Source organism: Lathamus discolor, chromosome 5 (genome assembly GCF_037157495.1).
Source record: "Lathamus discolor isolate bLatDis1 chromosome 5, bLatDis1.hap1, whole genome shotgun sequence".
NCBI lineage: Eukaryota > Metazoa > Chordata > Aves > Psittaciformes > Psittacidae > Lathamus > Lathamus discolor.
The window spans coordinates 84218828-84231688 of NC_088888.1; the positions used below are offsets into that span (position 1 = coordinate 84218828).

Here is a 12861-nt window from a genome sequence, read left to right on the forward strand (position 1 = left end):
TAACAATAGCTTGTGATTAAGGTTGCAACAAGTTTCATACATTCAAAAAGCAAAAATCTTCTGTCTTTGTCAGAAGCATTTTTAAAAATAAGAAAATCACAGTGATCTGCATGTGCCACATGTATTTTACTAGAAAAGAATTATTTTTTTTTAATTTTATTTTATTTTTTAATTATTCCACTTGCAGATCTATCCTTTTTACAAGAACACCTGATTTTACCAGGTGGTCATGAGGTTACATCCTTTTCTCTAGCAGATAATTAGTAAACATTTAATTTCAGTGAGAAATCTCAGACAAGATGCTTTTCCTGTACAAATGACTAGAATCATAAAGAGTGCATAAGAAGAATATTTAATTCAGAACTTAAGGGAAAACGTAAATGCATTAAAATTTGTATCTATCTTTATGTAGTATACCACCCAGTGAGAATCAAAAAGGTGATCTGTGCCTTCTTCTCTTGTTCATATATATGCATCTTAAAATAAAGTGAACACCTAGAAGTACTGATGCACTGTTTTCATAGCTTTTAGTAGTTGATGTAAATACCCATATAGAAATACAAAGAAAAAAAAAATATGTATATACGTAAAGAAAACCTACTTATAGGTTATCTAATAGGCAGAATAGAAGAATCAATTACTGTGCTGGGCATGTCACTTTACTGATTTGCGCTATATTGTTGAAAAGCACTTTCCTATTTAACACCTTAATTAAAGATTTTGTCAATTATTGGTTAAGAACAAGGAATACTAAGGACTAACTTTTTTGTAGAGGCTGGCAAAAATAGATTGTTAAAAACATGGGGAAAGAGATAGGATATAAGTTTATATCCTATTTATAGAAAATTGCTACATGTATCAGGAGCAAAGAAAGAAACCCAAGAAGAAATGGTTAGCATATCATTTTTAATAGATTATAAACCATTATCTGTTTTAATACAATGACAAATCAACTTTCCTTCCTACTAATCATGTTTTCCCTAATTATTTTCAGTATGTATGTGTTTAACAAGCTTGAAAATTAGTAACAGTCAATGGACTAAAATTGTCTGGAATTTTTGTCTGGACCTTGTCTTTAATTTATTGGTAGACTGTGAGGAGATTTTTCTTTAAATATGCCAGAAGAAAAAAAAATTGAAAATATACACAGTTGCTATGTTTTTGCCAATAAAGATTAGACATAATTTGAAAAATATTTTTTTTGTTGAATACAGTTTGCATTCTTACCATTTTTTTATTTCATTCCTTCATGATTTTACTTGTTTGCATGCTTTAATTTAATCAACATGTCAAAGCAAATTGTGGCATTTAGCCACAAAGCAAAATAAATTCAAGTAGTCATAAAAAAACTGATACAGTTATAAAGCTTCACTTCATCATTGTCACTTTTAACAGAGTTAGCATAATGCTGTTCACAATCCTTTCAAGGACAGATTGTTTAACTTCTAGTATATATGGCAGTCTATAACTTCTGACAATTGGATTTCAGGTGGCCCAGCCCATGTTTATAGCATTCCTTGAGGACACCATCTCCTTTTTCATAAGCAATGCTTTCAGAAGCTCTCTTCCCCAGTGCTACTTCCTCTCCTAAAACTGAGAATGGTCATTTCAGGCAATTCAGTCATAGTCTATTTGTCTGTTATTTCAGCTAGCATTCTCAAGCAGAGCATTTCACAGTATCCTTCCACTGTGTCAAAATGTTTTTGCATAATAAAGCTTCATGCCATAGCTTAATAGGAGTTTAAATGTGTCTTTTCTAGATAGAGAACCATTTGACCCCAGTGGCCACTTGCTTGCCGTCATACAAATACAGCCTTCCACCTTGCCATTTCCTGTGAAAGGATGATTGCTGAGACCTGTTTTCTTTGACCTGATCCCCTGACATAAGGTCAAGATAAGTTACCTCTAATATCCATCAAGATTTTTTCACTCAGATGGTTCCCTGTCTATGTCTGTTCCTAGAATATGTCTCTTGTGCTTAAGACTAGGGCTCTTCCCATGGAGGCAATTTCCCACCATATATGCAAGGTAGTGTATGCTCCTTTACATTGCCAGAACAAAATTTTTCACAGGGACACTCTGCCTTTTCGTGTTCACCATAGAATGATTTGAAGGACTGTCCTTTCCAAGGATCTCATACTACCTAGCAGATAATACAAAGAATGATATTAGACTCCAGCAAGTGTGACACTCCCTAGGCTGAAGTTCAGGCAGTAACACTTGCTGACGTTTCAAAAGTGTAATGCTGCCTTTGGAGGAACTGTCACAGATTTTTTACTTTACTACTACTACTACTACTACTAATAATAATAATAATAAGGACCTAAATCCAAGTTTTTACGAATCGGCCATGTGTATGGACAGACAGATTCACTGGGAAAAGAGAAATGATCTATTCATCTGCAACTTTGCTTCTTCATGACATGTTGTCAGTATACACATTCACAACCCTCCCCACTTCATTCTCTCTGAATTCAATGTAGCTTACAGATTTGCTTATTGATAGAAATTAGAAATGCATGGAACAACATGTGCAGGAAGGGGAGAAGAAGATAAGGAAATGAATGATGCAGTATGTGCATACATCAGTTATGCTGGGGTTAAAAGGCAGTGGCTTTTTTAACAGTGCAATATATTTTGAAAGAGAATTAACAGACTATTGTAGAAGGAAAACATAAAAGCCAAAAGCATAAAATCCAGTCAAATTAAAGTATCTTTGGAGTTAATTTGGTATTCAGAATGCAAAATATGGCCAAGTATAAGAGACTTTCAGGGGGTCATCAGTACTTGTAACAGACTGAAGAAATACTGTGTTGACTAGAAAGCCGCTCTAGTGGACAGAGTTTACTTTTTGAAATGTTTTTCCTATGAATTATGCAAAAGCAAATGATCAGGAAGTTGCTAGCACCTGTTGCCCCTCTCTGTCTGCTATTACCTTTTTCTTTCTATTTTGTCCTCCAAATGAAAACTGATCATTTTCTCTTAACAAACCAGTAGGTTTTCCAGCAGGTAGCGTTCCAAGTACACCCACATTCTTTCTACCTTTCTGCATAAAAGTGTTAAGGGATACACCTACACCTGGGTCAGAGCAATCCCAGGCACAGCTACAGATTGGGCAAAGAGATTCAGAGCAGCTCTGCGGAGAAGGAGTTCGGGGTGCTGGTCAATGAGAAAATGGACATGAACCAGCAGTGTGCACTCACAGCCCAGAAAGCCAACCGTATCCTGGGCTGCATCAAAAGGATCATGACCAGCAGGTCAAAAGAGGTGATCCTGCCCCTCTACTCTGCTCTTGTGAGACCTCACCTGGAGTATTGTGTGCAGTTCTGGTGTCCTCAACATAAAAAAGACATGGAACTGCTGGAACAAGTCCAGAGGAGAGCCACAAGGATGATCAGGGGACTGGAGCAACTCCCATATGAAGACAGGCTGAGGAAGTTGAGGCTGTTCAGCCTTGAGAAGAGAAGGCTGCGTGGAGACCTCATAGCAGCCTTCCAGTACCTGAAGGGGGCCTATAGGGATGCTGCGGAAGGACTCTTCATCAGGAACTGTAGTGACAGGACAAGGGGTAACAAGTTAAAACTTAAGGGAAGTTTAGATTGGAGATAAGGAGGAAATTCTTTCCTGTTAGGGTGGTGAGGCACTGGAATGGGTTTCCCAGGGAGGTTGTGAGTGCTCCATCCCTGGCGGTGTTCAAGGCCAGGTTGGATGAAGCCTTGTGTGGGATGGTTTAGTGTGAGGTGTCCCTGTCCATGGCAGGGGGATTGGAACTAGGTGATCTTGAGGTCCTTTCCAACCCTAACTGTTCTATGATTCTATGATATTTTAAGCTGTGTTCTCCAGCAGCTCCAGGTCTGGAAATCTTTCCTACCCAGCCACTGGAACCCAGTCCAAGGACCTGGTCTCCATCCCAGTCTGACTGGCATGGCTGCTCCTTTCCCATTTGGTGTTCAAACTATGCAAAGTTCATCATGTATGCCAGAGGCACACAGGCATATGCACACATGCAGACACTCAGAACATTACAAAGCTGGCTACACAGGCTGCCACAGGCAAGGCACTGACTTCAACAGCATTTGTCTACAGGACTCACAAAAGGGCTGTAGGAAGTCAAATTCTCTTTTCTCTGACTAGTAGATATAGAAATTCACTAGTGGAGGCACACACGTGGCACTTGCTAGATTTAAAAGGACATGTGCATTCATGGGTTGCTCCTCTGTAGTTTCCTGTTTGCATAGCTCTACCAACACAATCTTCCTCAGTATCCTGGACCCCCACATTGGCACCCTTCTCAATTGCAAAGTCCAGGTTAGCACTCTTTGAAGTGATGTCTGAAGTTTTGTGATAGTCCATCCATTACTGTGACTGGTAATATTGGTTTCTGTTACTGTTCGTTGCTTCTGTTACTGTTTTCTGTGGCTTTTTGTCACATCTGTGTTTTGTTTATTGCCTTCCTTTTTCCTTATTGTCCCATTTTGTCAGGGTCCTCAATCAGATAAGCTCACTGAAACAAGCATTCCCACACGCTGCATGCCCATACAAGTTAGTGTAAACCACCAGGTTTGGTTTTTGCTACTATCTCCATTTGTTGATCGAGTTTGTGCCTCTGTGTATTTTGGTTTCACCCTTTCTCCTTATCATCCTGTTTGATAAAGTTGTTGATCAGATAATCTTAAGGAACCAAATGTTTTCTTCTACCACATATCTTCATAAAGAATTTTTTTGTATATTGTATATGTTATGTTTTTTTCTCAACTGAACTACAGATAAGCTGGAGAATTGGATACAGGTAGGATTCTGGAAGTTAAGAAGAATATAATAACCTTCTGCTCAAATACTGCCAAAAATACATAAGCAGTAAATTCAATTTCATGACCTAGCTATTGTGCCTTTTTTACTTCAGTTAAATATAGTAAAATATAGAGCAAAGAACAGATCAATATTTTAACAGTTTGCCTTAATGGGGAATAAAAATCCTAAACAGGAACTGTGCCTCAGCTTCTATGAGAAGTAAGTACAATTAAATTCAAAGGGCAAATTCATAAAACATTACCCATTCAAAATAATTTGCCATTGTAGGTGTTATCAATGTGCCTCCCATCATTTAAATAGAAATATTTTGCTGTGATCTTTACAATATACTATTCAGCGGAAGTGAACAAAAACTGGCCTTTTTTTTTAATATACTTTTATCTTTAGTTTGAACTGTGCAAGTAACAGTATGTCTAAATTTTTGTGGACAGTAATTATTCTTATCAAGTTTGACATGTGTCATTAACTGGGAAAGATGATTCGTTTATGATCTTTACTGAGATTATAAGAACAGGGAGATATTTTCTTATAATCTTTGTTTTCTATATTATGGTTGAAAAGCTGAATGAAATAGTAAATCGTGATACAGTATTTTTGTGATTTTTTTTTTTTGTGGTTTTGTCTCACCTTTGGCACCTTAATAATACTCCTGAATATAGAGAAAAGTTCACCTTCAATTAATGTAAAGATCTCCATAAAGTTTATGCAATTACACTGGTCTAAAAAGAAGTTCTGTCTTTTGGTTATTTTCTTTTACTTTGTCTTGTTTTCAGCTGTTGATGCAGAGTTTGCTTTTATTCTTACAGTCACTTAAGCAGAGTCCTTTATATTGACAGAAGACTCCTCAATTGCGACATATAATTGTCATAATTATAATAAGACACATGCATTATGACTGGTGATGGCATTCCAGTAGCGTGGAATAGTTTTGGAACGTCCTACACTTTCAGAAGTGTGACTGTCTCCATTTTTGTTTTCAAAGCTAGTGAAAAGAACTTTGGAGAACAGTTCCTTCACTTGTATCTTGTGGAAGGGAGACCAACAGTTCGATTCAGCTGTGGAAACTCTCAGAACATTCTGACTGTATCTGTCAATCAATCCATTAGCAAAGGTACACTCATCCCTATCACAGTAAGGTAAGAATTTACCACTGTTGCACTGAAGAGTTTTAGTTATATGTATTGAGCAATAAACTCTGACTTCACCTTTTTTTTTTTTTTTTTGACAATAAAAAGACAAGTCATATTGGAAAGCAAAATTGTACACATATTTGGAAAACTTTTTCATAAGGTAGTGTTCTTGATTGAAAATACATTTTAGGTCACACAGATTAGTTCTGTCCTTTGTAGATCATACGAATCATTCAAACTTCACTTTTACAGATACAGGTAAAGTCAGTTTGAGAGCTGAAACAATTTAGACATAACATTGGAGGTTGTTCATAATTTGAACTACCAAATTGGTATCAAATTGGTAGCTCATAATTTTTGCTTATTAATTTATACATTGAGTAAATTAGACTTGTCATCAGAATTCTGGTGATAAATATAGGACTAATTTATTTTTTAAGATGAAAAATTAAAAAATGAGCATGCTAACAGCATCTCACAATGTAGGCTGGACTTGATGATCTTAAGGGTCTTCTCCAACCTAAACAATTCTATGATTTTATAAGCTGTCATTGCTACATATGAAACTGTCCTGTCAGCATGATACAGTGATGGCTGACCAGTACTGTTCTTTTTAACCCAGTACACACAACAGTTCACAGAATGGTTAATTTATAATTTTGGAAAAGATATCGGCATCATGCCTTGCTAAAGGATTAACTCCTTTTTTACTCGTGGAATTTCATATGTGCTAGTTTGGAAAAAGGTATGAATAAGATATTATAGATGTTGTGTTATATTAGTAAAGTATCTAATGTTTATCTTAAAAATGGTTTAGCAATAATTCTGACACCCATATAAATTTTAAATTTACTATAATTAAGATACTATTTTATTTATTAAACAGTTAAAATATCAGAGCTAATTGGTGCACCTGAACTGTAAGCATTTCTGATGTGAGAGAACTCATTGCACAAGTTATTAAAGGTATTTTTAGATAGGACCAATATTCATGTTAGAAGAGACAGCAAAAATTACTCTGAAACGTGCATATCAGAGTTCTCAAAATTAGCTTTAACTACCAAAAATGAAAGTAAAAGCACATCTAAAGGTTTTTGTGTTTGCCTTCTGAGCTGGAGATCTCAGTATATTAAGTAGACTGATGTGGGGAGAAAGGACAGTTTCGTCTTTTTTTGGGCTAGATATTCTTCTCACCCCATAAGCTTTACCATAATCTTTTATAAACAAAGTTATTAGAATGTAAATATAAAACCTCTTTTCAACATATGGAAGAATGAAAGGATCTACTATTTAAGAAATTGTTTCATTTCCATCTTATATTTCTTCTCGGCCACAGGTCTATACATTACTCTTCTGCTACATTTAAAACAGGTTTTTTCCTTTCATTTTGTATTAGCATTAATCCCTAATATTAATGAAGCAAAGTCACATAGCATACATTCAAATCTACTTACATGTTAGCTGAAAGTATATTAATCTATTTTAGTGGGTTTGTACAAACTGTAAATGTATTTAAAATTTATAAAGAAAATTCTATCTCTTGGTATCCCTAAAAGACAGCAGATAAAGTTGTTTTTTTTTTTCTCTTTGAAGGTACTTTTTAGAAGTATAAAGAAGCGTAAAGGGTTGTTTTTAATCGCAAAAACTACTCTTGTGTGAGACACTGGTCAGCTGTCTGCACTGTATTAGCTGTGGCAGCACTGTGTCTCTGCTTTGTAAGATTGAGACATTAAAATACTGTACAGATTTCAAAGTCTAATAATGAGCAACAAATGCAGCTAAATGGCATTGAAAAGATTGATTCTAGTTATAAAGTTCATGTTCACAATAAAAAAAGATTCCCTCGTTTTCCAGCTTAAAATAAACACCTGGGTATTTATGGCTTCATTCTCCATAGTGTTACATTAAAAAGTAATGTCAGTTCAATTTACACTTTACCTTTGTTTACGGGAATTTATACTGATATCTTTAAAAGTGGCATATTAAATAACTTGCAAGGTGTGATTGTAGACTGTGACTGGTGGGGATTTACATGCATCTGAGTTTACGATCTTGGCCTTCAAAATGACTAGTGATTATTCTTGTGAGTCCTTCCAAAATTTAGAGAGAGCAGTATATCCTTCACCAAGCAGCAATAAAGTTGTAATCCTTCAGCAATCATCCTTAACCTTTGCCAAAGAAAAAAGCAAATGACAAGGCATTTCCCCCACACACACCCCATCTTGTATCATAGGTTATAAAATGCAAATCCATAACAGAACTGTTGATTTGTGTCCTCTTAGTGACTGCTGAAGATACATAACTATATCTGTACGTTTTACCTGCAAAATTAATGAGGGGTTTTGATTTCTGTTTTTCCCCTGTAATGCAGGAAAAGACACAGACTGGAATAAATAACATTTTTTTGTTTCTATTTGAAAACACTCCAACTGGGAGACAATATTTCTGTTAAACTTGACTTTTAATAAGTCTATAAGATTTCATTTGACAGATATTACAGTTCTGAGTGCAACTATGGCTCCAGTGGATGAACAGTGTAATTAACACAACCAATAATGTCTATAGAACAGATTTTCATCTTCTTAAACTTTTTGTTTCTACATCCACCATGTGCAGGAAACTAAGATATACTCATAGTTTACAGCTACTGCTTTCTCTTAACTATGTGGTTATTTTTCTTAGATATGGTAATTTCTTTCAAATCTGATGAAGATTTAATGAATTTTAAATGCTCAGTCATTGCTTTTATGGTCCTTGTGAAATGACAGCTTTATAGGAAAAAGCTATAAAACTCTGATTGCTTGCTGGTTTTTTTACTTGCCTGTAGAAACTAGAGACTGGTTGCAATGCAGTTTTATTCACTGTTTCCATTTCTGTTTATTTTAGAATTATTTGATTTCTGGTTTTTAAAATGTGCATTTGTTTGGGTTTCACTTTTTGTGATTACATAATCGAGATTGTATTGAACTTTTCGGTTAAAGCTTTGAGCACATATGTGAGATGTAGCATAGATTGCTTTTATGGATTTGTTCCTTAAAGTTATTCAAAGCGTATAAGTTCAAACACATTTCATTCTATGTGTGGATTCCAAAATGTGTTTCCTCATGCAAAATTTGCTGTATGTTGTTTGTGGTTAAAATGATGTCACTGTCACTGGGGACAGATGGTGTTTCTTCAATCAGCTGTTAAAGGAAAGTAATTGTAACAAGCAAGAGATTTAAATGATCAAGTCACCATTATTTTGATTCTTAGAGAGAGTGGGGTGGATTTTACCTTTTAAAGCAGGAATACTTGTATATATTTTTAAATATCTTACATTTTTCCTCTCTAAATTATATTTTTCAAATTATAGTTCCTTAAAAAGTTTATTGTTCTAGACAGCAATGGGGGATATGAGATTCTTTTCTATTTGGAAGACTCAAGGCAACCATTAATTAAAATCTTGCCTATGTATTATAGTGTCACCTTTGTCGTGGTTTAAACCCAACCACAAAAGCTCGTTCACTCACACCCCCCCTGACCCTCCCCTCTCCCAGAGGGATGGGGAGGAGAACCAAGAGAATGTAACTCCCACGGGTTGAGATAAGAACAGCCCAGTAACTAAGGTATAACACAAATCACTGCTGCTACCGCCAATGATAATATTGATAAGAGAAAATAACAAGAGAATACGATACCACCGCCGAACAAGTTCGACACCCACTCCCCCCCCCACCCCGAAAAGAGACCGTGCCCTTCCAGGTAACTCCTACTTCCCTCCCTGGGCATGATGTGCTGTGGTATGGAATACCTCTTTGGCTAGTTTGAGTCAGGTGTCCTGTCTCTGCTTCCTCCCAGCCTCCCCTTGTCCCCAGCAGAGCATGAGACTCACAAAGTCCTTGGCCAGAATAAACATTACTTAACAACAATTAAAAACAATCGGTGTTATCAGCTCTCTGCCCAGGCTGGAAGTCAAAACACAGAGCTTGCACCAGCTACTAAGAAGGAGCAAAACGGCTACTGGTAAACCCAGGACACTCTTTTCCATTTTATTTACCTGCAGAATTGTCAGAATTTTGCTGTGGAACTTAATGAACATAGTACCCATCCCCACAGAGATTTATCAATGTATTCTGTACATTTATACTTCATGTATCTTCCAAGTGAACATATCAAATGTAGTTGTTTCCAGTTTTCTGTCACACTTTAATTAGTTGTATGGATGTAAGCATTTACTCATGGTTGAAAAGGGCACCATTAGCCATCCATAAAAGGCTTTATTTGTTAAATAAATTATTCAGTTAAAGTTGTTTGCCCAATTCTAGCCTAGGCCATGCAGTGGTACAGAGTTGCTGAAGCTTCTTATTTGGTTTTCATGCTTGAAAAGTAGATGGCATGTTCTAAACTGTGAAAGTTGACAGCCAGCAGAACATGAGCCACCAGTGTGCCCAGGTGGCCAACAAGGCCAAAAGCATCCTGGCTTGTATAAGAAAGTGTGGCCAGTAGGATGCGTACAACTGGCCTAGGTCCCTTGATCCAGCCTGTTCAGTTCCCTCTGCAGAGCCTTCCTACCCTCCAGCAGATCAACACTCCCATCAATTTTGGTGTCGTCTTCAAGCTTAGTGAGGGTGCACTTGATCCCCTTGTCAAGATAATTGATAACGTTACTAAACAGAACTGGTCCCAGTACTCAACCCTGGAGAATGCCACTTGTGACCAGTTGCTAACTGGATTTAACGCTATTCACCACTGTTCTTTGGGTTCAGCCATTTATCCATAGTTTTTAGCCAGCAATGAGTATACCTTTCCAAGCCATGAGCAGCCAGTTTCTCCAGGAGAATGCTGTAGGAAACTGTGTCAACTGCTTTACTATAGTCTAGGTAAACAACATCCACAGCCTTTCCCCCTACCACTAACAGTATTTTTATGATAAATGTTTGCAGACTACAGCCTTATTAGCTCCGTACAGTACATACTGACTTAAGAATTCTCTTCTTTCACATTGTTTTCTTTACACAGTGATCCTCAACACAGATAATTCACTCAGCTTTTTTATGGCAGCTATGTAAAGAGGAGGGCAGAAGTGTCATGTGCTTTGGCCATGATTTTTTTTTTTTTATTTCTGTCTTGAACAATGTGATTTTTAAGATTTATTATTTTATTTTTATTTTTGTAATTTTTAGTTGGGTAAATCTATTACAAAATTTAATTTCCATCAACTAATTTTGGATGGTTTATTCCAAAGGGGCTCACTGCAGACAAGTTCATAGTGTATGGAGTCACGTGTCATTCTGCTTTTCTCTCAGATAAAAGGGCTATATCACTATGGAAATGATTGATATGTGCCGTGTTTTCTTATTTGCAAGTTAGCAAGCTGTATTAAATGTCATTTGAGTACCTGCAAGGATGTCTAGTCCCAAAGCTAAGACATCTGATGAAAAAGAATGTTAAAGAATGTTTAATTATTTGTATAATTAGGTGTGAGTTTTCTTCAGTCTCTTTCAAATACGTACATATCTATGTAAATTTTTAAATGTGAACTGTAGCAGCAGTTCAGTATTACTGAGTAGCATAGTACAGCACTGTCAGCTGCCTTTCCTGAAGTGACAGGCATCGACAGATCTTCTCACAGTTGTGAGCAGCACCCTCCATCATACTGATGTCTACTCTGAGTCCCATGGAATACAGTAACCTACCTGAACCCACAGAGAAACATAAGCAAAGTATGTTTATGATATTTCAAAGATAAAAATTTTGAAAAAAAATGAGCTGTTGACTACTTATGCTATTCTAGAAATATTCTAAAGACTTCTATTCATTCCATCTAACTTTATCTGCTCTCAAGTTAGGTATCTCGTCTAAGGAAGTTAGTACATATAAATATGTGGATTAATGGGGAAAAAAATTGTACAGTACTCAGACTATTATCGCTCACTCGAACCTTTTGCCATTCAGCTGAAATTTTGCGGGTTGTCTTTAGGTTGTCTACATCCACTGAAAAATAGAGGTCAATGTTAAATGACAAACATTCTGAAAATATAAAAGAATAGATCTGCAAAACAAAAGTTATTACTTTCTCACAATCTTTTCCCCACTGATAAAGCCTTCTTTCTGTTCAAATTGATGCAACTTCAAATCTACTTGAAAAGTCAAGATTCTGCTATTGTGAGCCTTAATGGTAAAAGGAATATATTTTTTAAATTTCTTTAGTACCATGAAAAGCAACAGTGTAAACAGAGACAAATTTTTTTGAATTCTAAACAATTTTCTTAAGTCCTGTTAGTATGGTGCACCTTCCAACCTCCTAATGAAAATGGAATTTGAAAAATTAGATTTTGTTTGTGATTCTATGTTATCAAATTTTATGTCTCATTTGACATTCTTTTAAATCCAATTCTGTCTAGGGTCAAATGCTGACAAAAAGATAACTCTGAGCTTGAGCTTGAAATTGACATAGTAAATTCTTGTCAGCCCTTCAGTGTCCTGAAAAAAAGGAGGGCACAATTTAACCTCTATTCCTCAAAGTATCATCCACTAGAATTTAAACTTTTTTACTTGACAGAATAAGAGATGCTACAGATGACTGTATTCACTGTAAGAAGAAAGGACAGCTGTTATTTTTACCTATATTATTACCTGTTTTAAGAATCGTAGAATAATAAAATCTATGATTCTATATTCTTATCTAAGAAATTAACATACTTCACTTGTATTCCCAAGGCTGCTGAGGGTATTTATAGTTATAAGCAGTTCAACTTAGCAAAATTAATCAAAATCAGGTAACACACAAAATTTACAATAACTTTCGCAGTGGTTTATTTTGCATTGCATTTACCTTTCTAGGATGAGCTAACTTATCCTAAAAGAAGAGATGACTGGCAGATCTGTCTCATTCAAAGACTTCTAGTATAGCAACATACCATTTGAAAATCGTCACAAG

General features: G+C 35.9%; 1 protein-coding gene across 1 annotated transcript in view; it reads left to right on the forward strand.

Moving 5' to 3' along the window:
* Nucleotides 1-12861, forward strand: part of EYS (eyes shut homolog) — an 822863-nt gene that overhangs the window by 672206 nt on the left and 137796 nt on the right. Inside the window, exon 39 of the mRNA XM_065682611.1 lies at nt 5795-5948. Within this exon, the coding sequence (XP_065538683.1) occupies nt 5795-5948 (154 nt within the window). The remainder of the gene's footprint in view (nt 1-5794; nt 5949-12861) is intronic.